The sequence below is a fragment of the Eptatretus burgeri genome, chromosome 6, assembly GCF_056783735.1.
Source record: "Eptatretus burgeri isolate ZD-2024b chromosome 6, Ebu_testis_v1, whole genome shotgun sequence".
Classification (NCBI taxonomy): domain Eukaryota; kingdom Metazoa; phylum Chordata; class Myxini; order Myxiniformes; family Myxinidae; genus Eptatretus; species Eptatretus burgeri.
This window is the reverse complement of record NC_140966.1, coordinates 8,784,343-8,810,919: the sequence shown is the minus strand read 5'-3', so window position 1 is coordinate 8,810,919 and position 26,577 is coordinate 8,784,343. Positions and strand designations below refer to the sequence as shown.

The 26,577-nt window shown below is 39.3% G+C and overlaps 2 protein-coding genes across 9 annotated transcripts in view; one reads left to right on the top strand and one right to left on the bottom strand.

Moving 5' to 3' along the window:
* The window catches only part of FBF1 (Fas binding factor 1), a 215,869-nt gene extending 214,954 nt beyond the window's left edge, over positions 1 to 915 (top strand). For all 8 annotated transcript variants that reach the window (XR_015058923.1, XM_085883880.1, XM_085883877.1 and 5 more), the window contains one exon: positions 138 to 915. Coding sequence is in view for 6 of the 8 variants with exons in the window: in XM_085883880.1 (XP_085740006.1) it covers positions 138 to 221 (84 nt within the window). In the remaining 2 variants the exon portion in view is untranslated. The remainder of the gene's footprint in view (positions 1 to 137) is intronic.
* MRPL38 (mitochondrial ribosomal protein L38) lies at positions 620 to 26,572 on the bottom strand. The gene is made up of 9 exons (XM_085883885.1): positions 26,440 to 26,572; positions 19,787 to 19,966; positions 18,278 to 18,421; positions 16,340 to 16,548; positions 16,106 to 16,178; positions 10,599 to 10,644; positions 8,421 to 8,579; positions 3,425 to 3,561; positions 620 to 2,194 (listed from the first exon to the last, which is right to left on the bottom strand). The coding sequence occupies exons 1-9, from the start codon at positions 26,525 to 26,527 to the stop codon at positions 2,058 to 2,060; spliced, it is 1,173 nt and encodes a 390-aa protein (XP_085740011.1). The 5' UTR covers positions 26,528 to 26,572; the 3' UTR covers positions 620 to 2,057.
* Positions 26,573 to 26,577: the final 5 nt, after the last annotated feature.

The window sequence follows — 26,577 nt, the reverse complement described above, 5'->3', positions numbered from 1 at the left end:
GAATGCCATACTGCAGATAGGATGTTTCAACTATCACTAACTTTTAGAATTAATTATTTCACAATTATTGGCACAGAACGTAAGGTTTTACACTCTGTTCTGATTTCACCTTCAAAAAAGAAGTTACTCTTCTTTAGGATCATGATTTCATAAAGAGGGAAGATAGATTCCTGATGAACTTGCGGAAGGACCAGCTCCGTGGCCAATCCACAACAGCCTAGCTCCTTGCTCCCTCACACAAAGATTATCATCGCTCTGCAAGGAAGAAGGGCAGCTTCCGCAAGCAGAGGTTATACGAGTAAGGTATGCCTTTGGCCATACATGCAAAGCAAATTAACTGTATTGCAGACCAAAATGTTTACTCCTATGTTCCATATTCAATGTGTGCTCTCAAATAAGGGCCATGCTTGAAGAGTAGCAGATTCATTCCACACACCATAAATAAGAAGCATGTCCATGAATAACCTCAACTAACGACACATTTGTTGGCAAATCATGCCGCATCCATAATGTATCGCCTTGCTCTGGCACAAATATTTCAGAATTTGATTTAAATCTCTGACGTTGCTTATTGAGGACTGTGCATCAAATGTTCCCAACCATTGACAGAGCAAACTGCTTTTCAATGACGCAATGTCACATGAGAGGTTTTAATCTTCAGTTAGCTGTGCCATAAGAAAATAATATCCAAGGGCAAAGTTCACAACGGTTATTCTGCCACGGCACGATACTGGCCACTTGGGTACAAAGCAAATTGTTGTACTTGCTTTAATGCAGTCAGCCAATGGGACCAAGTTTACATTGTTTCAAATGTAAACACATGGGGTCTGCAGTAAGACATTTTAAGTTTAGAAATCGTTTTATTTCTGTGATGAACAGTCAAGAAATAAAGGTTCAATATACAAAGGTGTACAACTTCATTTTCTTTGCACAAATTTAAATGAGCATGTACATTTTGAAAAGGAATATTGTCAAAACGTACAGTAGGTATGCTTGCAATCATGTTATTCAGAGACAGCTCTCTTGTAAACTAGTACTGCTATATACTAGCATTGCTTTAAATGGCCCCAATTATTTCCACCTTTTTGTGGGGTCACTCCGGTGAATGTTTATGGCCCAAGTTATTCAAGAACCGGGTGTCCAGGCCTGACGTTCCACTGAAAGTTTTGGAATTTAGCCAGGGTGCCGACGATAACTTTCCTACTCTTCATGAAAACCACATTGGGATCTTTAATGTCCATCAACTCATTATATGAGGCAGGTCCTCTGGTTTAACGTCGTCCCTATGGATGGCACATCGATGCATCGCCGTGCATGTGAAACGAAAGCGTGACGGTTTATAATTGGGTCGACATTCAAACCCAAGCTAAACAGCAAAAAGGTGAGGCAGGTCTCCATCAAGACAAATCATAAATTAGACATCCTGTAATCGCATCGTGCTTTGAGCATTATTCCTACTTTGAGAAGGCACGACTTAAAATGTGACATTTGCTGTCAATGTCTATTGTGACCATTCCATCCTCCTTCTCATTGAGCATTAAACAAATGATTTGAGATTCACATTTGTTGCATTTGTGTAATGACCAAATTAAATTTGGATGGATACATCACGGATGATCCTCTTCACACCTTTTTGCGCGCGAGGCTGCTGAGGACGTTTCATTGGCTTGGGGTTACAATCCTGGACATTTTGCCACTCTGACACCATACTCAGGTGGTACTCATTTTTCTTACCATGGAGGGATGACAAGCTTTGCTCAAAAATTTTTTTGGAGAGTTATTTAGAAGGGTCACTCCAAAAATTTTATTCAAAACAATGCACTTTTATTATGGTGTTGCTGAACTTTGCACATTTCAATAAAATATTAGTGGAAGAACGATTGTTGAAATCGCTGGGACGTTAATGAAAAGGTAGAGCATCCTTCCACACATTCAGTGTTTCAAACAGGATGGCCACCCCGAGCGTTGTGAAGTGAATGCTATAAATACCCTCGCCTTTCTTTAGGTCCAACCTCACGATGTTGCATGCAGGGACCAGCAACTCGAGCTTGTGTGGCTCAGTGTGTTCCGTACGAAGGTTCATGGCTCGTCCGGTAACGGTCGAGATAACGGAGAGGTTGTCTGTGAGGAAACTTGACTTCCTTTGGGTGGTAAACCTCTGGCCATGCGTACTCATAGACTGGTTCAAGCAAATCTGTAGAACCATGCAAAAATAGTTGTGGGAAGTGCCAGAAAGCGAGACAAAAATAAACTTTAGCTTCTAATAAAGAATTAACAAACAAAACATTGCGAGGAGCAAAATTACAGGTTGCATCAGCAAAATGAGGTGATCAAGTCTATATCAGACCTAAATACAGTGGGTCAAAATAAATAAATAAATAACTGGACAGTTATTTTTTAAACTTTAAAATGAATTCTTCTCTGGATCAAAATGTCACCCTTTCCATCAAATGAATATTTCATCGCACGCGATACATTATCGCCAAATGTCCTGTGCATCCATCCCTCTGTTTCCCAGATACCGGTCCAAATCGTTCCATCCTTGGACTCATTATATTGCCAATGGGTACTCCTTTTTGTTTGCATGATCGAAATGGGTTCCCAGCTTCAGTTTGACTCGACTTGGGGAATTTCTTATACATCTGAACTCCATACGAAATATTGGTTGCTAATTTTCAGGAGTTAACTTTCCAGATAAATTGAAGAGCAGGTCACTTCTATGTTACCTTGGGGTTATGACCAAGATGAACCTCCAACATAATATCCGAGTTAATTTGTGGCAGCAAACCGTTTGATTTTATGTCAGCCAAAATGAGTGCCAGCGTGCTGGCTGGTATCCTGTGTCGGAGTGGCGACCCGTCCAGGATTGTGCCCAATAGCCAAGGAGACTGCTTGAGCAGCACCAACGCTCTGCACAGAGTATATTCCCAATCTCCTCCTCTATTGAGACCTTTAAACTGTGTGCTGGTCGTGTTACTCCTCAATTTTGGAAAGCCAATTTTTTTGTTCAATTGGAGGGCAAATAATTCATAGATCCAATGGACTCGAAAAACGCCGATCAAGTACGCACGTGCATTTGAGTGCTTGAGTGGGGAGTGGGAAGATGTTATGTCTTTTTTTTCTTACAAACAAGAGATAAGAAGGACCCACATTGAGACAAATCTGTTGGGGTTATTGGATATGTTGGGCAAACGATCGAAATTCAAACTGTTCACAGAAGCTTTTGTCAGACAGAGAACTCTTTGCGAAGTGGCATGGAGCTTTGTGAAAATGTTGGATCAGAATCCTCTCAAACAAGAGTTTTGTCAATTTAATCTTTTTTAATTTTCTAGAATCCGGACATCTTGATGAGAAAATTATGGGGTTCGGCTAGATTTTATTGCAATTATTTTACAATGCCACGGTGGGACATGGTGATACTTACTGAGTGTGGAATGGAAGGTTCGTCTCACGCTCTCATCCCATTTTGTCTGGCAGAAGGCCAAACCAGCTGGGGTAAGAACATCTTCAAATTGTCGATAGAATTCGATGGTGCGGAATGTCCGGTGCAGGAGGTCATTGCTGCAATGGCAGAAGCAACAAAGTTTCACATTTGACATTTTAAGTGCGACATCGATTATTTTTATCAATGCCAAGAAATATGTACAATGACCGATGCCTTGTACAAGGGGCATGCAGAAGGTTTCTCACCCGACTGAGTTAGTGACGTGTTAGGACCTAACCAAATTTACATAAAGGACTCGTGATTTGATGTTTATTTACAAACAGCATTTTGTTTACATGTGCACAACGTGTATACAATAGTGTCGGTCAACAAAGTTATGAAAAATGGAGTCCTTTGAAATCAAAGTACTGATGATGTACCTCTATAAGAGAGGTGTGACCCAAAAGGAAAACCATGAGGATATGGTGCAACACTGGGAAATGATGCCTCTTTATATGCCACTAAGCCTGGTGCTGGCTTAAGATCTTAGGGTCTTGAGATTGAGCCCCTGTCGTTCCAGAATGAAAGACTTTGAAGATTGACAGCAAATGAGTCAGCCAGCCATATAGCTGAAACACTGGGAATCAGTAATGGCTCAGTACACTCCAACCTTGCTGGAACACTTGGCATGAAAATGGTTTCAGCAATATAGGTACCCAGAATGTTGACCGCTGATCATAAGAAAGCTCAACTTAACAATTCCAGGAAATGTTTCGAGTAGTTTCAAGCAAGACCAGATAAATAAATGAGCAGGACTGTGACTGAGGATGTCATGGATTCAATACTTTGGTCCGAATACGGATCAGCAGGCATCGGAAGCTGATTTTCTGTCTGTGTCCCACATCACCACCTCTCCTCCCACCCAAAAGTTTAACAAGAAGAGAAATAAAATCACAAAGCCATCAGCTGGAAAGAATTTAGCCAATCCTTTGTGGGAAAGTGAAAGGGTGATCCTGACCCATAACCTCCCACAAAGCAAGATCATGAATGAAGAGTACTCTGCTGATGACCAGCAGCAGTTGTGAGATGCTGTGAAGAACAAGTTCTGCAGAAAATGGAGTTGAAGAGTGTCACTTCTCCAGGACAATGATTTACGCAACACAGCATGGTTTACAGGGATCACAGCGGGTGTGAACTAGTTCCCTACCCAGCTAATTCACCATATTTATCTGCTCCAGACGTCCACCCACCGTTTCCTCAAGTTTAAGGAAGAGCTTCATGGGAAAAGCTTTGCTAATGATGATGGGATGATTGTATTGGTAAAAGAGTTTCTGTACAAGCAAGACAATGACTTCTACAAGTTGGGGTTAAACTTTATGAATGCTCCTTGTATTTGCAATCCAATTGCTATGGGGGTGGTGGAGGTTCCATAAGCGAATGTACAGGGTGTCGTGTTAGCTCTTATATGTAAAATGATATATATATATATATATATATATATATATATATATATATATATATATGTATATATATATATATATATATATAATTTTTTTTGTGTGTGTCAAAGACCCATGATCACACAACAGATGACCTGAAGCAGGGTGTCTGGAATGCATCTCCCAAAACAAAAAGATGTGTTCATTATTAAAGAGAACATTGAGACGCATTACAATGTGCCATGCAAATTCTGGGGCAAACACTGAAAATGCCATTACGTTTAAGTAAAGGTGATGGAATTCTTACTCTAATTCACGGACTGGTGTGTGTGTGTGTGTGTGTGTGTGTGTGTGTGTGTGTGTGTGTGTGTGTGTGTGTGTGTGTGTGTGTGTGTGTGTGTGTGTGTGTGTGTGTGTGTGTGTGTGTGTGTACGTGCGTGCGTACGTGACGCTACTCCTACAGTTCTGGGCGGATTACATCCAGACTTGCTATGCAGGATCAGCAGAGGTATGGGAGAGAGACACAAATTCTCCATGTAAATGTGTAGAGTAGCCCCACCTCCAGTTGGGGGAGGGTATTCCAAGTCTCCACCATTTACAGTATTCCTGTCCCCATGTTTACCAGTGGAGTGAGGTGTTTTGAATTATAAGCAGTAGGTATGTTTTTGCTTCGTCCACGCAACCTGGATTATTTTAAAAAATTTTTGAGTGATTGAGGCAGCTGTAAATTGCCTATACACCACCCAAATAAAGGTACGTGTTGGAAGAACGTGTTGCATGCTTGGAACAAGATCGTCCGTCGGGCGAGTACTCTGCTCGTCATACTAAAACATGCAACCTGGTGTTTGTCAGTGGCCGATGCATTCGGTCATTGCTCATCCAAGCTTGCCAGGGGAACCAAGGGTCACAAGACAAAGGCTGTAGCTACTTGGTTTGCCACCCCATCCCCCAGAGGTTCCGAAGGTGGGGCCAATGCAAATTCTCGATGTATATGTTCCGTGTGGCACTGCTCCCAATGGTGGTGGGAGAATGTGTTACGATTGATGCTTCAATGGCCTTGTTGCATCGCGAGTAAGAGGCCTTCACTTTTTTTTTTTGCAATCGCTTAGCCAGTGGTGCTTTAGACTCGACTGCAAACAATTCAAAGGAATTCCCATGTTTTATTGCCTTTTTCCACCTTGGAAAAACGTGATGTCATGGTGTCTAGATCGCAGCTTGAGCATCGTTCCACGTTATTGTGGTGGTTTTTCAAAGGTGGCTTCCAGTAGCTAGAAAGAGCAATCAGGGATTGCCTACCCTCACCAGAACTTGTTCTGTTTGGTGTATAGACGATGCAATGATGATGTAGGTTCGTTTTCATACAGTGGACAAACAGACCTTTTCGGTTATAGCATAGATTCACATTCCAATCATATGTATTTTAGACATAATCACGTTTCAATCGTACGCACTCCATAGATGTACTCACGTTCCAATAGTATGTACTTCAAAACAAAATAAACACATTTCTAATAGTCCATGGGCCCAGGCATATATCGGTACCATCTGGGAAACCAAACTTTAGGGCTACTAAGTTATTGGTAGGGACTATATGATTATTTCAATATGTGATAACCGTTCCAGAAGAGCAGCTCAGTGTATGTATTTTACATTTTTACCATTCTGAGATATTGACGTTTTGGGGGAAAAAAATCACACAATGGACTATTGACATCCCATGGAGGTAATATCATTCAATTAACAGCTCAGGATATCCAGATTTGTTTGCCTTTTCGCTTTCATTATGCGGAGGGTGGGTACGTTCCAGAGATGATAACTACCAATAAGCTGCCAGTCTGCAATGGTTATCACATCAAAATATGATGTGTGTATATATATATATATATATATATATATATATATATATATATATATATATATATATATATATATATATACACACCAATTCAAAAATCATAACTCAGATTGGTTTCCTTAGATGGCACCGACAAGTGGAATTTCTGGCCTGGGCCCATGGATTATAATAAGTCTCTAAAGTATGTGTCATTAGGATGAGAGTCTGTACTCCTGGAATGCACGTACGTCACACACATGTACTTCACTGACATCCGCACATATATTTTTGTACACATTGTCGAGGCTCGTATGGGAGCTAACACACAACGCACAACAAGGGTGGTGGGGGGGGCAGGAGAGGGAAGGGCAAAACAGAGGGGAACAGAGACATCAGGAGATCTGTGGAAGGGAGAGGGATGGGGTGGGTGTGGAAGAAAAAAATAATTATATTCATGTATTCTCACTCGTATTCACTTTCTGCTTTAAATTGAATACAAGCAAATCAGAATTGTATCTTGCTCAATCTTATGTGCTTTTTATCTCGCTGAAATACATATAACCAAGACCGGTATCGCCAATGTTTAAATGAAAACTGTCCAGCTGCTGAAGAGGAGAACGCCTTGCTGGCACCTCATTGTCAAGCAGAAAGTGATCCACCCGGTCAATGTGTTTTGTCCGAACCGTTATCACGCTCTCCTCAAGGCTGAACTGGTGTTCACACTGCTTCCTGCTTGCCAGCCCTCCCCTCCACTTACTCTTGCTCGATGTCAAGCCCCCCCCTGTCTTTTACTGTCCAAGATAGTATGAAGAGGATTGCTCTGTGCATTTTGGGCAGAAAGAGGATCGTGTTTGATCTTGCTTGTTTTGTATATCCTTCTTTCCGATGCGCATGTTTGTTGTTATTAGTTGTTATTGTTGTTTGCTGTTAATAAATGGTCTCAGACTCCGAAAGAGAACAACTGAATTTTGTTTAACTTTCGGGAGGGAAGGCAAGAAATTTGAAGGAGGTGGGTTTGGGGTGGGTTAACGGGGGTAGAAAAAAATTGTGGTTTTGGATGGGGGAAGGTAAGAAGTGGTGGGGAACAGCTGTTTTGAAGACCTGGAGGGAAGAGTGGGATTGAAGAGAGTGTGGGAGTTTGTTCCAAAGGCGGGGAAAAAAAAAAGAGGAATGAAAGAGTGGTATGTCCGTTTTAATAATACGTCCTTTATAGATGTACTCACATTGCAGTAGTACGGACTCACATTCTAATTGCACATACTTTATCAATGTACTCAGTTGAAAAAATAAATAAATAAAGATAATGTGCAACATAAGCCAACACGAGGTGGCGTTTGTGGCCTACATTAGCACATTATGTACAGACAGACAGACCCAAATGCAATGCCCGTTCCTCTGACTCGGGTAACAACAATCTTCCTATAATTCACCGTCTGTCCGTCTGTCTGTTCCCAGGTACCGCAAAAACGGCTGAACCGATCGCAACCATCTTTTGGGTGTGTAATCCTGGGACCCCTTGGAGTAAAATACGCATAAATATAATAACATGACCCCCTTGACGGCTCCCATAGGGAGTGGGTGCTTCTAGTAATAATATCAGCATAAAATTAACGTTAAATATAATAATCAGCATTAATGATAATACCATGACCCCCACTGGCCGCTCCCGAGGGAGTGGGTGTTTCTGGTAATCATAAATACAATTTCCTGACTTGTAACATACCAAGGATCTGGCCGATTCTCACTGAAAAAATCAACATGACGCTCTTGTTTGTACAGCACAAATATCCAGCGGTGGTACCCAGTGCCTTGCGGAGGAATAGGGGGCAAGTATGGGCAAATCGTGTCGCCATCCACCAGTCGACTGCCAGGGATGTTCCCCCTGTAGTAGGAATGATGTTCACTTTCAGCTGTTACAAATACAGAATAAACTAGAAAGCATGTTAAATTGCAAAAACCGTCCACATCCGCTTTGTACTCAAACTAAACTCGATGAAAACAGCAGCTAAAAAAAAAAGAAAAACAGAAAACTTTATTAACTAGTGCTCCCTGTATTCTCATTATGAAGGTTTTTGAAAATTTGACGACAAAAGCTCAAATGGTTAAGAGTTTCACTAGAAGGGAGTTGATGGAGGACCACGTGCACCCTGCTGAAAACTGAGAGGGGAGGGGTGGAGGGTGGAGGGGGGCAAAGCACGGAAAGAGCAAAGGGTGTAAAACCAGAGAGGAGGTGGTGGAAGACAGAAAGACTCCCGACCTGTCTGAGATGGGAAAGTGAGAGGCCCATCGAACCGGCTTCAGTGCATGAGATGCCAATAATCTTGAAGGCTTTGGTTTCCACAGCATCAAGCAGACAAAGGTAAGAGGCAGGGGTGCTAGCTCAGAGGGGAGAGCAGTCTTCCATAAAGCTGAAAATGAAGGCCTTCTTGGTCGATAGGAATTCAGATGTGTCAAGGAAGGACTTTGGACAAGGGAAGTGCCCAGTGGGTGACTGGCTTTGGAGGCCAACTTATAAATGTGGTTTGTCCAAGAACATTGCCTTGGGGCACTCCAGCCTTAACAGAGAGAGGAAATGAAAGGATTCCGTTGAGAACCACATGCTGGCTACGAGAGTAGTGGAAGTCAATGAGCCATGTGTGGAGCTGGCCTTAAATGTCATCAGCAGTTTGAAGAGCAAGGTGGGGTACCAGACGATCTAAAGCTCGAGATACGATGAAAGAGTGTCCTGATCTCATGTCTGACATTGAGGACCTCCATCCATTGTTGGGAGAAGCAGTATGTCATGGCAGAGTGACCTGGTCTAAATCCGAATAGGTAATCTCAGATAATGCCATTGGAGAAAAGGAAGAATTTCATTTCAACTTTAAAGATGCATTCCATGACCTTGCCAATGATTGGAAGTAAGCTAATAGGTCTGTAGTTAAGATCAGTTTTTACACCTTTTTTGTGCAATTTGGTGATTGAGAAGATGGAAGATTACCTATGTAAAATGATAGAATGAAAAGAGCAGAGAGAGGATGTGCAAGAGTAGCAGAGCAGGTTTTTATGACTTGTGAGCTGATGCTGCCTGGTACAGTTGAAGAATTAGAGTCGAGGGTTGCCGAAAACCTCTCCACCTTGTCAGCTGCAAAAGACAAGTCCAGGAGCAGTTGGGTACGACGGGGTAAGGTGGGAACAGAGTGAGGGGTCAGGGACAGAAGATTTGGAAGTAAACACATAATTGAGCTATTCTGCCTTCTCGTGACCGGAGTGGGGTATGGTGCCATTTGAAGAGGGAAGGGATCATACTTTAGGCAGCATACTTTGGAGACAGACTTAACAAGGTGCAACCAGGTTTTAGAGGAGGGAGACAAGTTCGAAAGTTCATTTTTGAGGTTGGATAGATGTTTCCTGGCTCTCCTGAGAGTGGACGCACACTTGTTGTGGACTTTTTGGAATGCACCGAGATTGCTTTCGGTCGATTTTACCTTCCAGGAAAAGAAAGCAAGTTGTTTCAGAGCAGCATAGGTGGGAAGCAGGGTAGGATAACTGGAGATGAGATGGAATGGATCTGTGCAGAAGAGAAACTAAAAACCCTTTCCCCACATACAGATGGTGGAAAGGAACATTCAATCCATCATATTTATCACACTCTTTTACTCTTGACCAAATAAATTCCCTCCAGACAATGCACCCATATTCAAAAGAACAACTTTGGGAAGGAAACAAATGGAAAGGATTTGGTTTGATAAATTTGATCTGCTGAAATTAAATAAACTCCCTGGGAAACCCTGTTTTAAATTTGTACAAGGTATCAATGACAAGGTTGTGTCACATGACTCGTGTATTTCATCATTCTCAGCAAATTGTTTCAGCATTCACATCAAACTGCCTTCCATCTCGCAGAATAACGTATACGTACACGAACCAATGCAGATACTCTGCCTCGTTTTCTGATAGGTGTCCATCTGCAAAACGAAAGTTTGAGAATATGAAAATACATCATGCAATTCTACCGACTGCACTACCGGTAGGCTTTCCACATTACATTTCCAAATGCCTTTTAAAAGTTAATGTCAGAGAAATAATGTTTGATTAAAAAAAAAAATTTTTTTTTAAGTGTGATGTAGCATTTTTATGTGCATTTGAAAAATAGGACACTTGATCTTTTTATCTTCGCTCAAAACAATGCCTTTGCTGTTTGGGGAAAAAAATAAATCATTGTTTTCCATCACATATTAATTTATTAAGACAAACGGTGACTTATAAACAAGCCTGAGGAATACAAGACTTTATCAAGACTTGTGTTGTTCTGCTTCAGCAGACACAATGAACAATATGTTTTATCAACCAAAGGATGACATGGACTCTGGGGCAAAAAATAAAAATTAAAAAAAAGAGCCAAGCTGTTTTTTTCTTCAAATTTGGAGCCAAAGAGGTGCAGTACATATTACAGTTTAAATTGATTACCGTACTCATGTTATAGTAGCTAAAAGCCCTCAGCGTTGTTTACAGCAATTTTTATGAATTTTTTTTTGTGTTTTAAGAAGTTTTGTTTAACAAAAAAAAAAAGAAAATTACAAAATTTCCATATTTTTGCCTTTCATCTTTACAGGCCAATATCTCAGGTAACACAAAATAGATCAAAGTTTTACATATGAAAAAGGAACATAAGATTGTGTTGAGTTGTTCTGTCACAAAAAAAAATATTTTTTATTTTTATAAGTACTGTATACTTTGAAAGATCTGCAATGCATTTTTAGGGTGTTGTCATATTTTTTGATTATTCAGTGCATATCCATCCATCCATTGGGAGCATACTCTGTGCAGAGTGTTGGTGCTGCCGAAGCAGTCTCCTTGGCTATTGGACACAATCCTGGACGGGTCGCCACTCCGACACAGTATACCAGCATGCTGGCACTCATTTTGCCGACCTTGGAAGGATGACAGGCAGAGTTAACCCCACCTGGTATTAATTCAATAGCCGAGCAGGATTTGAACTCAGGACCCTAATATCCCAAGCCCACCACCCTAACCATGAAGCCAACATCAGGCATTTAGTGCATATGTCGTGCCTAAATTGCTCTAATTTATGACTTCTACAGTTAGTGAAGGTCATGTTTTTTGTGTTTCAATTTAGAAATGCCTCCAGAGAAAGTTCCATCCTGATGTGGATATTAAAAAAATTAAAAATTAAAAAAATCAAACTGCTTGTCTTGGTCAGGCAGGCAAGACATATTCTGAAATCCACAAGCTCCTGAAAGAGAAAATCCCTATTTTTCTGCGTATCACAAAGAGAATAGGTCTACAGTTCAAGAAAACTGATTCTACTGTAAGGAAGAAGGGATCTTGCAGGCCTGGAGCCACTGCAAGTAAAGATGACAGGTAACTGAAATTCTTAGTTCTCCAGGAAAGAAAGAAAAGGCTGCAGAAACTGTTGGATATTTTCAGATATTTCTGTTGGTTCAGATATTTTCCAGAAGGACCATCACAAGAAGGTTGACTGATGCTGGTTTTGCCTCAAGAAGATGTGCTAAGCCTCTATTATCGAAGAACAACGTTCAGGACAGATTGCACTTTTTGGCCGAATATGGGAACTGTGATTCAGACTGGTTTCAGAGTTCTGTGGAGCGATGAATCAAGATTTGAGCTTTGCAGTGATGCCCCAGAATGTTGCCTTCGCAGATCTGGTGAGAGCTTCAATCCTGAGTACATTTCAACAACTGTGAAGCAAGGAGGAGGTGGAATCATGGTCTGGGGTGCATTTTCATCTGCTGATGTTGGTGAGCTCATAAGGTGTGAACAATCAACTACTGCCAAGGAATATCAGAAAATATTAGAGAATGGGAAGTAATCCTGTCTACAAAAGTTATTACCTGGAGAGAAAAGCAAAGAAGTCATTTTTCAACAACATAATGCCCCTGTCCATATTGCAAAAGCCACAAAAATGTGGCTGGAGTAAAAGTACCTGAAACTTATGTTCTGACCTGCTCGAAGTCCTCATTTGAACCCCATAGAGACTTCTTGGGCCTATTTTCAGCACAAACGTATTGGAAGGAAATTTGCAAATACTGATCAACTTTGGGAAGCTGTCAAACATGAATGGGACAATATTGACATTTCTCAGTGCAAGAAGCTTTCTGAAAGTTTGACCAAAAGACTGGATTATTTAAAGAAAGCTCAGTACAGGGACAAGCTATTCCAGACTGATGTGTACAGTTATTACCCTCGCCAGAGGAGAGGGTATTGCGTTTGGGTCCGTCAGTCTGTCTGTTCGTTTGTTTGTCCGCACAGAACTTTCGTGTTTTTCTCCGCAACCGCTTGTCGGATTGAGACGAAATTTTCACCATTGGTGCGACTACTCACGTAGAATGTTTTAATGATAATTGTGACGTCATATATTACGTGGTGTGGCAGCCATATTGGAAAAACGGAAAAAACTTTGGACCTCTGTATCTCTGAAACTGCACCAAGGGAATAATTGAAACTTGTCACATAGCAAGTACTCCTCATAGGGAATGAGTGTGATTTTTTTTTATTATGTTATAGGTGCCCTCATTATGACATCATAATTGCATATGCAGAACACCACATCTGATCAGTATGAACATTTTTGAGGGTCATCTAGGGATAAAATGGTCCATAGAAAATAAATTCATGACGTCATCAGTCACGTGAATCGGCAGCCATATTGTTTAAAAAAAATTAAAATCTTCAAAAATCTTCTTCTCTGAAGTGGCTTAACGGATCGAATATGACCTTTACACATATGACCGCCTATCCATGAGGAGCAAAAGGTTCACACATACGAGTCCTGGTGAGGGTCTGCAATCTCTGATGGCTCTTTCTCTTGTTTCTGCATGTTCTGGTGGTTTTTAATAATTATGTGTGATAAAATAGTTATGACAAAAAAAAAAGCTAAAAAATTGGCTTGGCTCTTTTTTTTTTTTGCCTCGGAGTGTAGGTATGCGAATCAGTGTGGGAAGCAAAGTAAAGATAATGTTTTGGGAATTAGCCCTTTGTCGGACCAATCAAATATGAAGGCAAGGGTATCACCCAATAAAAGGCAACGGAACATCTAAATTTTATTTATCATGCTCTAACTTCTTGACTTTCATTTTAATTTGAACTACATTGTGTTGTTGCATAATTTGCCGAAATATATATGTCAGTTCGTTTTTGCACCGTGTATGTGTGGACAGACTGTCGGCGCCTCATTGGTTGGACAATTTGCCCGACTCAATCCACAATTGTAACTTGGAAAAAAAAATAAAACATACGGCGTCCATTTTGGTCGGCCTCATGCCTTCGGCCACAGGCTTTAGGTATCTGCCGATTTCCCAGTGCAGTTGGAATTATCCGAGCTATACAACCACAATGTATAATATATGTACATAAGCAGTACTGTACACATGTTTTTGCTTCACGTCTGTACCCCAGGCTATTTTTTTTATTATTTTGGTGAGCGATCGCAGCAGTGGTCTGTGGCCTATACACCGTCCAAATAAAGGGATGAGCAATTTGTGTAATAAATGGTTTCTGAATGTAATTTCGGTTTTCGCCTGACTTTAAGGCTGAATAGTGTGAAAATACAGAAGTGTTGCCTATCATTTTCACAGGCTTTTCTGCTGTTATATACAGTGTGTGTGTGTGTGTGTGTGTGTGTGTGTGTGTGTGTGTGTGTGTGTGTGTGTGTGTGTGTGTGTGTGTGTGTGTGTATAAAATATATCTTGTATATCACAAAAAAAAAAATTCATCAAAAATAATTAAACTGCGAAATACATCATGGATTCACAGTTCAGAAATGTATTCGTCACGCGTATGCAAACCATGGCTATTGAGGAAAGAAAAGCAACCAGGAAATTAGATGTGCAACATGTCATGCTACAATCATCATCTAAGTTTGGAACTGAGATCAATCTTTGGTCAGAGAAACAGAGTAACAGGGAAACAATTCATAAATCGTTAACATTGCTGGCCCGGTAACCAACCTGACAGGTTGCCACTCCATTGAAGCGTGTTATCGGTGGCAGCAGGAATTTGTAATTTGGTCAAGGTGCTGGCACACAATGGCTTGCTCTTGAGAAAGACACTGTGGGATATTTAATGTCCACCAGCAAACATTGACAGACAGGAATCTGACTTGAAGTTCTTCTGAAGGACAGTGCACTCACTAATGCAATACCCTGTCTGCAACGTACCATGGTGACGGTTTAGCCAGATTTCCAATGTAATGTCACCAGAGGACGTCCAACAGCAAGGTTATTCGAAGTAATTAAGGGAAAGGATGATTCCCACACATCCATAGCAATAAGCATCAGCGTGCTTCTACAACTACTGCGTTGTAATCCTATCATTAGAAAGGGAAGACTGACAAAGTCAGTTTTATTCATTCACTTGAATTATTCAGTGAGGAATGGGAACACAATACGTATGGATAAGTAGTATTGCTCATTAACCTCAAATGTGGAGAATTTTATGCTTCCTGTAACAGTGTCACACAAGCTCACTTTCCATAGTTGCTATCGACAATCTGTACGACGATGCATCTCTGGAATCAAGTGGCAATGTGCAAATAAATATTTTATTCATGAAACAAACCAAAAAAAATAACATTTTCAGGTACATTCAAAAGTACAAGTAAACGCCCCCATGCCAAATAAATAAATAACAAATCCTACAGCACGCGACATTGCCATGCAGCACATGGAGATGGAATTGGGAAGGAGCGCTGTACAATAATTGATTAGTCCATCAATTGCATAATTAAAACAAATAAATAAATAGCAATCATAAAATAATTAATTTCTTTATCAATTGGCAAAGAGCATACCAAAACCACCACCGTTTCATCCGAGCCTGTAACTTTTTGAAAAATCAACTAATTCATTGGAAAATGCATTGTTGATCGATTAATTGATTGATCAATAAATCAAAAATACCCTTTATAGCCAAATCACGTGTTCACCGTCGTGTCCAAATATCAGCTTCCAAGCTCAAAAGGTGCCTGAGATATTGCCCAGATGAGAAAGAAAATAATTAAGTAATTAATAAATGGATAATAATTAAGTAATTAATTAATTGACTAATCTAAAAATAAAAAAATACCGTTTTTGCCAAAGCCCATATTCACTTTTTCAGCTTCCTGGCTGAGATATCGCCAAATGGCGATTGGATGGCTTGGATTGGATGGCGATTGGATGGATTGGATTGGATTGGATAGCCAAAGAGATGGCTGAGATATCCAAATTTCAGCTTCCTGGCTGAGATATCGCCCGTACAAACGAGAAAACAAACAAGAAAACAAACAAATGGAGTGAAAACGGAGTCTGGCGATGACGTCATACATCGCCTGGATATGGAATTGGGAAGGAGCTGTGTAGAAAAAGGCATGCAAGTCCCAACTGGGTTATAGTTTGCTGGCCAAACCTGGGTTTGTAAGAAGTAAGCTCCAGAGGGAACCATCTTCGGCATCATAGATCACCTCCGGAGCATGCTGGGCCTGTTCGCAACGGCATGAACACGAAACTTAAAACCCCATATCTCAATCGTTATCATTTCTCAAAGTCTTCGTCTGTCATTTTCATGTTAAAGCTTGCATTGTAGTTGTTGCTTTGACATTATAACCATTCGACAATCTGTTAATCTTCGGATGTAGCTCACCTCTCCTGGCATTATCACATTTCCACGGAAGACGGGCGTGGCAACGTCATCGATGGAAACGTAGTTCACATGCATAGGTACACGTGGGACAAATACAGCACCAGCAAAAAGATCACGGTACACCCCATAGTAAGTGGCAATGCGCTGGATATGATGTGGGCCACAGGTCTGCTCATATTCCGCTTCCAGCTTATCCATGTCAAGCTCCACTGCACATCACAGGTGGTGATGACATTTGTTGGCAGTCGCCGATTTATCATTTTCCCCATGCTTTTTTTATTTTTAAAATCTTTATTGTAATCAGCTCCATCTGTCAGATGTCTGTCCATCCATCCGTCTGTCAGGCTATTGCCTCCTAAACAGTTGTGCTGAAATTTGCCAAGCTTGGGAGTTATGATCACCTCATGGCAAGAAGGTGTGAGAGCAGTATCATTTTGGCCCCACCCCTTGGGTCCATAAGGTTTGGTCAAAAGGTCACGTCCCCAAAAATGCAATTACTGGCTCATTTTTAAACATTTTCGAAAATGAAACGTTACGCAATCACCATTGGGGGGACGCATGAAATATGTAACGAGTTTTTGGATTTGACCCCCGGTTCATGCCCCAGCAGAAAGGGGGAGTTAGGGTCACGGGGTCAAAATATAATATATTTTTTAAACTCAAAATTTGAAATTGGGTCATTCCTGGTGAAACTTTTTGGCATTTTTAAACTTTACTTTGGGTGGGAAGCGTGGGGATTTGCAATGGTGTGCGAACAACTTTGCTCGAGTTACCTTCGCCACAAGAGAGAGTACTGAATTTGGGTCTGTTTGTTTGTCTGCACAGAACTTTAGTGTTTTTCTCCACAACTGCTTGTCAGACTGAGACAAAATTTTCACCAAAGCAGCGACTACTCATGTAGAAAGTTTCAATGATAATTATGTCACAGGTCACGTGGTGTGGCAGCCATGTTGGAAAAATGCAAAAACTTTGTACCTCTATCTCTGAAACCGCACCGAGGAAAAAAAATTGGAACTTGGCACATGGCAAGTACTCCTCATGGGGAATAAGTGTGATCTTTTATGACGTCATAGGTGCCTTTGTTATGATGTCATAATCGCATATGTAGAACGCCACATCCGATCAGTATGAAAATTTTTGAGGGTTTCGGGATAAATTAGCCCACAGAAAAAAAAAAAATTGATGACGTTCCCAGTCATGTGATTCAGCAGCCATATTGTTTTAAATAAATAGAACCTTCAAAAGTCTTCTTCTCCGGAATGGCTGAACTGATCAAGGCAAGACTTTACACATATGACCAACTATCCATGAGGAACAAAATGTTCACATATATGATGTGATAGGTCACATGGTTTGGCAGCCATATTGGATCGAGCAAAAATCTTTGAAAAAAATTATTTGTCTTGAACCGCTTCAATCGATTGACATGAAATTTCACAATTATGATTTTGTAGTGATGGGGTTTTAAATTTTAACCTGATCAGACACATGGTCTGACAACCAGAATTATTAAATTTATTTTTGAAGCTGGGTTCTTTTTGATTAAGGCTCACTTGGCTTGGTCATCCATTTTATTTGAATTGAATTTATTTTAATCCCACTCTGAATTCAATTGAATAATAATAAACATCATGGGTCAGGGTCAGATGTCCGATCTAAGCGGGGTTGCATCAAAGCGGGACATCTTGGTGCCCGGTCATCACTGCCAGCAGTTATAAAATGGCAGTTCCAGTTATGTTTATTATTAATTATGTGACACACCAGTACACAAAACTACACAAGCACCACACAAAACAAGTCCTGGCGAGGGTCTGCATTCTCCGATTGCTCTTTTTCTTGTTAATTTTGCAACCTTCCCATCTCATCTCTCCAGCACGCAAGTATGCATGTAGTGCTTGTTTTACTTGCAACATGTAACATTAAGTTGGCCAAACTTGCATGTGTGCAGACGGTGAGCTCGCTGCAGTTCAGTATTCTTTTGGTTTGCCTTTTTGATGGTGTTACGTGCTTTCAGCTGCATCTTCCTTGAAACACGATCCACGGGTAGCCCGATGTTGAGCTCTTCTGCACCTCCTCCAGGAACTGCGCTCCAAAAGGCAAGTGTACAAAGGGTACATTTTTAATGTGATTGTATAAAATATCAGTGTAACATACCACAGCTATTTATTACATATGCAAAACTGACATAATATTCAACTATCCCACCCCACCTCTTTGGAGCGTCAATTTTATTTTGTCGACTCCAAGCCTCTCTTCCTTCCTCCAACAACCTCCCACACATCTTCTTGCTTTCCCTTCTTTCTTGTATCAATTTTATTTAGCTCTATCCCATCCTCTGTCCCCTTGCTCTCTCATTTGCATAATAACCGAGTAAAAGTACCCGTCACCAGTAACAGGAAAAGTTTAAGTTAATTTATCAATTTTAATTATTTCATGGACTTTAAAAAAGGTTAATTGTTTTACACTCCTGGTTTCAATCAGAGCCAAAGCTCTGAACTACTTATACCACCCACAGCAAAATAGTGGTGGAACATCAGGAGGCGGAGGTTGGATTAACCTTACAAGAGGGTGAAATTTATTCCTGAAAGACCAATTTTGAGGCAAAATAAGTGCGAATACGCTAAATATCTGAAGTCTGGCATGTCTGTTTTTCACGTCATCTTCTTCTTAACTTTAATGGCCATAATTATTCCCACGTTCTTGTGTGGTTGGCTGGAGGAGGTTTTGGGCCCAAATCTTTCTCCAACCGGCTGGCCAGACCCGACGCTTGACAAAGTAGTTAGGGCTGGAATTAGTAATTTAGCCATGGTGCCGGCAATAGCTTGCTTACTCTACGTGAAGGACACTGTGGGATCTTTAATGTCCACCAAATTATGCTGGCAGTATCTGTTTTTCCCTCAAATCACAATATTTTCCAGTTGATTGGCTAAAGCATTTACTCATCGACCTGTGGAATGTGTGGTTCTGCTTTGTAAGTGGCATTTAATGCTGCACATCAACCGCCCTGCCGTTTTAAGACGGACAACGACGAAGCGTTGGCCGTTATCACCAGCAAACCACGGCAAGCATAATATCCCCTCCTTTTTGAAGGTCTTTAGCAAGCCAGGTGGGTTTTTATGAGCTGTTCCAAGAGTAAGAAGATAAATGCCACAGAAATGAATTCAAGTTTTCTCCAAGCTTATTATTTGAACCCTTATTAATTTAAGATGTTATTCCAGTGTCTATCGTTAGAGCACCATAACCATTAACCACATATGATGAACTCATAGACTCACATAAGTCTTGGTCTTCCAACTCTCAAAATTAGAGGCGCAAGTCACAAAAAAGTCTCGTAAATTCTAATGCTGTCGACATACCACAATTGATAAAAACATAAAAGGTTTAATGGCTTGAAGCAACACCAATGTAATAGTGACTAAATGTTTCAATTGTAATGGCCAAACAAACCAAGGTCAGTGGACAGGAAGTCCCGAAATGAATGCCACCAATGCCGTCGCTCACGCTCCTCATTAGCACGACGATGGTAGCCCTCAAAACTGTGATATACAGGCAGGGTCGATGGATCCTTCCCCTCAAACTCCTCATTGGGCATCGGTCCCAGTGGTCGACGGCGGTACTGCAAACAGGCTGAACACGGTAGAAATAAAATCATTTCCACATTGTATTTTTTGTGACCAAAGTATCAAACATGGATGAGCACTTAATATTTATGTTTAACGACATTTGTTACATCCAAGGCCACTTAATTTGGTGGAACAGATTACAGATTGAAACTAGAATGGCACTCGGTAGAGCACATATCTCCGCCAGGCTGAACTGTTTACGTTTTGTATCTCACTGATGGGCCAGATCAGGATTCGGACCTTAACCAGAATCTAATCGGCTTGTTCTGATCAATGAACAACTCATCCACCTAGTTTTGTCATAACTTGTCCACAACTTTTTGATATATCATGCGATTTATCGTTTTTGGCTCCATATCTCAATGGTGAAAAATTGCTTCAAAATAAAATAAATTTAGTATCTGGATCTTTCCCCGGTTTCGAATAGGTACACCATATCCCTGCGTGCCATAAGAGGTGACTAAAAAGGGTTGGCGTCAGGAAGGGCATCCGGACATTAAAAAAGACCAATGTAACCCGCAGGGTGACCCGTATCTTGCCAAAAGGTGACCACGTGTGACTTCTTTAAGGTCACACTGAGGTGAACAGAGCTGCTATCCACCAGGAGTGACTCCTTGAGGAATATCTGCCTACGAGAGATTCCGATGAGAATCGTTCTAGAGTAACCATGAAAATATGCTTTTGCCTCATAACGTCACCAAATGACGTCATAATGTCTCAAGCTTGACATATCTAGAAAGCACTCATCGAGGTGTTCAATTTGAGGTACTACACGATATGGTTCCTAAAACTTGAAAATTTGACCTTGGGGTCAAATATGTTTGACCTCAGGCGCTAACCATGAAGGTCAAGGCCAATCGCCACCAAAAATTAATCAGCTGAGCGCCAGACCATGACCTATATTCCCATGAAGTTTGAAGACTATCCGATCAAAATTACTCAAAAAATAAGGGTTTCGTCGACTCCCCTGATTTGCGATAAATGACCTTGACCTTTGACCTTTGACCTTCAAAATTTTGTGCACTGAAAGGGACCTCTATAGGCCTCTGATATGCGAAGTTACAAAAGTTTCCAATGATAACTGTGCTCTGCAGAATTTTTTATACGTGATTACAGACAAACAAACAAACAAACAAACAAACAAAAAACAAACATACAAGCTGACTCACATATCTTGCAAAAACTTCGTTTTGGCAAGATAAAAAAAACACATTGCCTCAAAAAGGGAACCATGATATAAGATTGTCATGGGACCCACAAGACTAACCCCCACTCTAGCATGGAAAAATGTCCTTGAAATGTTTGTGTGTGTGTGTCTGGATTTTCACCAAAATCTAATCAATTCGTCATTGTCGCACACCAACCTGTCCACCAAGTTTCATCCAAATCCATCCATAACTTTTTGAGATATCCTGCTCACAGACAAACAGACAGGAGTGAAAACAACCTCCATCCACCTTTGCTGGCAAAGGTAATAATTAACTGTAATAGACCCTGTCACGCACACATGGGCAAACATAACAATACTGTTAGACGAGACAAAAACAGCCCCTGAGCTTGCGGGAAGTGCTGTCACTTCCCGGGCTACTCTGGTTACCAGCGACACCACAAGCCTCCGCCTTTCTCACCGCACTCAGCGGGGCATTTCCCAAGGAGGAATTTCCTCCTCCGCATGGATGCCAACCTATTGGGATTGTCCATGCTCTTCACCTTTAAAATGCTGAACGTCCAGCAAGGAAGCAACACAAATGCATGAGAAATGCACGGTTCAATGTGCTGTGCAAAATTGCAATGAACGCGGTGCATTAATGCAGCATTTCCATCAATCCCTGCACATGCATCCGTGATGGTTGCCTCAAATGGTTTTGTGTCTCTGATTTTCACTGAATAAACCTGCGCCTTCAGCATACCCCAGAAGAAGTAATCAAAGGGGTTCAGATCTGGCGAGCATGTAGCCCACTCCACAGGGCCACATCATTCAATCCAGTTAGGGAAATGATCAACCAACCATTCCCTCACCATTCCTATGTTTCCAGACTTAATGGCCACCCTATAGGACCAGGCCCAGAACACTGCCTCGGGGCACTCCAGCCTCGATGGATAGGAGAGGAACGGATTCCGTTGAGTGCCACACATTGGCTACGAGAGTAGAAGAAGTCAGTAATCCATGAATGGAGTCGGCCTTTGATGCTATAGGCAGACAGTTTGGAGAGTTGGGTGTTCCATCTCCATCCATTGTTGGGAGAGTAGGAGCAGAAAATCCCAGGTGGAATGATCTGGTCTGAAACCAAATTTGTGATCTGAGATGAGATTTATGGAGAGAAAGGAAGGATTTCATATCAGCTGCGATGATGGATTCCATGTCCTTGCTGATGATCGGAAGTAAGCCGATTAGTCTCGTTGAGGGGATCAGTTTTTCAACCTTTTTATGGAGTGCAGTGATGTTGGTGGAAGATAAAAACCACTGGTTTAGTTTGATTTAAATCATTGAATTGTTGTAGTTTAATTGCATCGTTGTTGTAGTTTATTATTTGCATTGTTGTTTAATGTCATTGTAGTTTATTAATTGCATTGTTGTTGTTGTTTAATGTCATTGTTGTTGTAGTTTATTGATTGAATTGTTGTTGTAGTTTAATGTCATTGTTGTTGTAGTTTATTAATTGAATTGTTGTTGTAGTTTAATTGCATCATTGTTGTAGTTTATTAATTGAATTGTTGTTGTTGTTTAATGTCATCGTTGTTGTAGTTTACTAATTGAAGTCATTGTTGTTTAATGTCATCGTTGTTGTAGTTTATTAATTGAATTGCTGTTGTAGTTTAATATCATCGTTGTTGTAGTTTACTGATTGAATTGTTGTTGTTTAATGTTATCGTTGTTGTAGTTTACTAATTGAATTGTCATTGTTGTTTAATGTCATCGTTGTTGTAGTTTATTAATTGAATTGCTGTTGTAGTTTAATATCATCGTTGTTGTAGTTTACTGATTGAATTGTTGTTGTTTAATGTCATCGTTGTTGTAGTTTACTGATTGAATTGGTGTTGTTGTTGTTGTTGTTATTTAATGTCATCGTTGTTGTAGTTTATTAATTGAATTGTTGTTGTTGTTTAATGTCATCGTTGTTGTAGTTTACTAATTGAATTGTCATTATTGTTTAATGTCATCGTTGTTGTAGTTTATTAATTGAATTGTTGTTGTTGTTGTTTAATGCCATCGTTGTTGTAGTTTACTAATTGAAGTCATTGTTGTTTAATGTCATCATTGTTGTAGTTTATTAATTGAATTGCTGTTGTAGTTTAATATCATCGTTGTTGTAGTTTACTGATTGAATTGTTGTTGTTTAATGTTATCGTTGTTGTAGTTTACTAATTGAATTGTCATTGTTGTTTAATGTCATCGTTGTTGTAGTTTATTAATTGAATTGCTGTTGTAGTTTAATATCATCGTTGTTGTAGTTTACTGATTGAATTGTTGTTGTTTAATGTCATCGTTGTTGTAGTTTACTGATTGAATTGTTGTTGTTGTTTAATGTCATCGTTGTTGTAGTTTATTAATTGAATTGTTGTTGTTTAATGTCATCGTTGTTGTAGTTTACTAATTGAATTGTCATTATTGTTTAATGTCATCATTGTTGTAGTTTATTAATTGAATTGTTGTTGTTGTTTCATGCCATCGTTGTTGTAGTTTACTAATTGAATTGTCATTGTTGTTTAATGTCATCGTTGTTGTAGTTTATTAATTGAATTGCTGTTGTAGTTTAATATCATCGTTGTTGTAGTTTACTGATTGAATTGTTGTTGTTTAATGTCATCGTTGTTGTAGTTTACTGATTGAATTGTTGTTGTTGTTGTTTAATGTCATCGTTGTTGTAGTTTATTAATTGAATTGTTGTTGTTGTTTAATGTCATCGTTGTTGTAGTTTACTAATTGAATTGTCATTATTGTTTAATGTCATCGTTGTTGTAGTTTATTAATTGAATTGTTGTTGTTGTTTAATGTCATCGTTGTTGTAGTTTACTAATTGAATTGTCATTGTTGTTTAATGTCATCGTTGTTGTAGTTTATTAATTGAATTGCTGTTGTAGTTTAATATCATCGTTGTTGTAGTTTAGTGATTGAATTGTTGTTGTTTAATGTCATCGTTGTTGTAGTTTACTAATTGAATTGTCATCGTTGTTGTAGTTTATTAATTGAATTGCTGTTGTAGTTTAATATCATCGTTGTAGTTTACTGATTGAATTGTTGTTGTTTAATGTCATCGTTGTTGTAGTTTACTGATTGAATTGTTGTTGTTTAATGTCATCATTCTTGTAGTTTATTAATTGAATTGTTGTTGTTGTTTAATGTCATCGTTGTTGTAGTTTATTAATTGAAGTGTCATTGTTGTTTAATGTCATCGTTGTTGTAGTTTATTAATTGAATTGTTGTTGTTTAATGTCATCGTTGTTGTAGTTTATTAATTGAAGTGTCATTGTTGTTTAATGTTATCGTTGTTGTAGTTTACTAATTGAATTGTTGTTGTTTAATGTCATCGTTGTTGTAGTTTATTAATTGAATTGTTGTTGTTGTTTAATGTCATCGTTGTTGTAGTTTACTAATTGAATTGTCATTATTGTTTAATGTCATCGTTGTTGTAGTTTACTAATTGAATTGTTGTTGTTTAATGTCATCGTTGTTGTAGTTTATTAATTGAATTGTTGTTGTTGTTTAATGTCATCGTTGTTGTAGTTTACTAATTGAATTGTTGTTGTTTAATGTCATCGTTGTTGTAGTTTATTAATTGAATTGTCGTTGTAGTTTAATATCATCGTTGTTGTAGTTTAGTGATTGAATTGTTGTTGTTTAATGTCATCGTTGTTGTAGTTTACTAATTGAATTGTCATCGTTGTTGTAGTTTATTAATTGAATTGCTGTTGTAGTTTAATATCATCGTTGTAGTTTACTGATTGAATTGTTGTTGTTTAATGTCATCGTTGTTGTAGTTTACTGATTGAATTGTTGTTGTTTAATGTCATCGTTGTTGTAGTTTATTAATTGAATTGTTGTTGTTGTTTAATGTCATCGTTGTTGTAGTTTACTAATTGAATTGTCATTATTGTTTAATGTCATCGTTGTTGTAGTTTACTAATTGAATTGTTGTTTAATGTTATCGTTGTTGTAGTTTATTAATTGAAGTGTCGTTGTTGTTTAATGTTATCGTTGTTGTAGTTTACTAATTGAATTGTTGTTGTTTAATGTCATCGTTGTTGTAGTTTATTAATTGAATTGTCGTTGTAGTTTAATGTCATCGTTGTTGTAGTTTACTAATTGTCGTTGTTGTTTAATGTCATCGTTGTTGTAGTTTACTAATTGAATTGTTGTTTAATGTCATCGTTGTTGTAGTTTACTAATTGAATTGTTGTTTAATGTCATCGTTGTTGTAGTTTATTAATTGTCGTTATTGTTTAATGTCATCGTTGTAGTTTACTAATTGAATTGTTGTTGTTTAATGTCATCGTTGTTGTAGTTTACTAATTGAATTGTCATCGTTGTTGTAGTTTATTAATTGAATTGCTGTTGTAGTTTAATATCATCGTTGTAGTTTACTGATTGAATTGTTGTTGTTTAATGTCATCGTTGTTGTAGTTTACTGATTGAATTGTTGTTGTTTAATGTCATCGTTGTTGTAGTTTATTAATTGAATTGTTGTTGTTGTTTAATGTCATCGTTGTTGTAGTTTACTAATTGAATTGTCATTATTGTTTAATGTCATCGTTGTTGTAGTTTACTAATTGAATTGTTGTTTAATGTTATCGTTGTTGTAGTTTATTAATTGAAGTGTCGTTGTTGTTTAATGTTATCGTTGTTGTAGTTTACTAATTGAATTGTTGTTGTTTAATGTCATCGTTGTTGTAGTTTATTAATTGAATTGTCGTTGTAGTTTAATGTCATCGTTGTTGTAGTTTACTAATTGTCGTTGTTGTTTAATGTCATCGTTGTTGTAGTTTACTAATTGAATTGTTGTTTAATGTCATCGTTGTTGTAGTTTACTAATTGAATTGTTGTTTAATGTCATCGTTGTTGTAGTTTATTAATTGTCGTTATTGTTTAATGTCATCGTTGTAGTTTACTAATTGAATTGTTGTTGTTTAATGTCATCGTTGTTGTAGTTTATCGGACACGCTTATTTATGAGACACGAGTGAATCGACACCCCGTCAATAGACGTAGTTTCCGCTTCCTGCTCCACGGAGTTTGTTCGACTTCGTCACGATCCAAAACAGTTAATATTTGTTTTAACCAAATCGCCTTTGCCGGTCGAGCTGTGAACTGGACAGGAAGCGTTTCCCACGGATGGGATTTTAAATCATTCATTCCCTCCCACTCGAGACCTGCGCGTTTCGTGCAGTACTGCAGTCGTTCTTCAAAGGAGTAAACGAAACGAACGTCATTAATTTTATACCAACTGGATGTAACTGGACCGCGTGTCCAAGTCCCCACCTGAGAGAGCCAAACTCCGGCTCGATCCACGTGTCCACAACGCGCGGGTTGAAGGACGAATTGTCCCGCGAACGACCAACGCCGCCATGACAGCACTGGAGCCACACAGGACACACAAGCTCGTCTCCGATTCTTCTT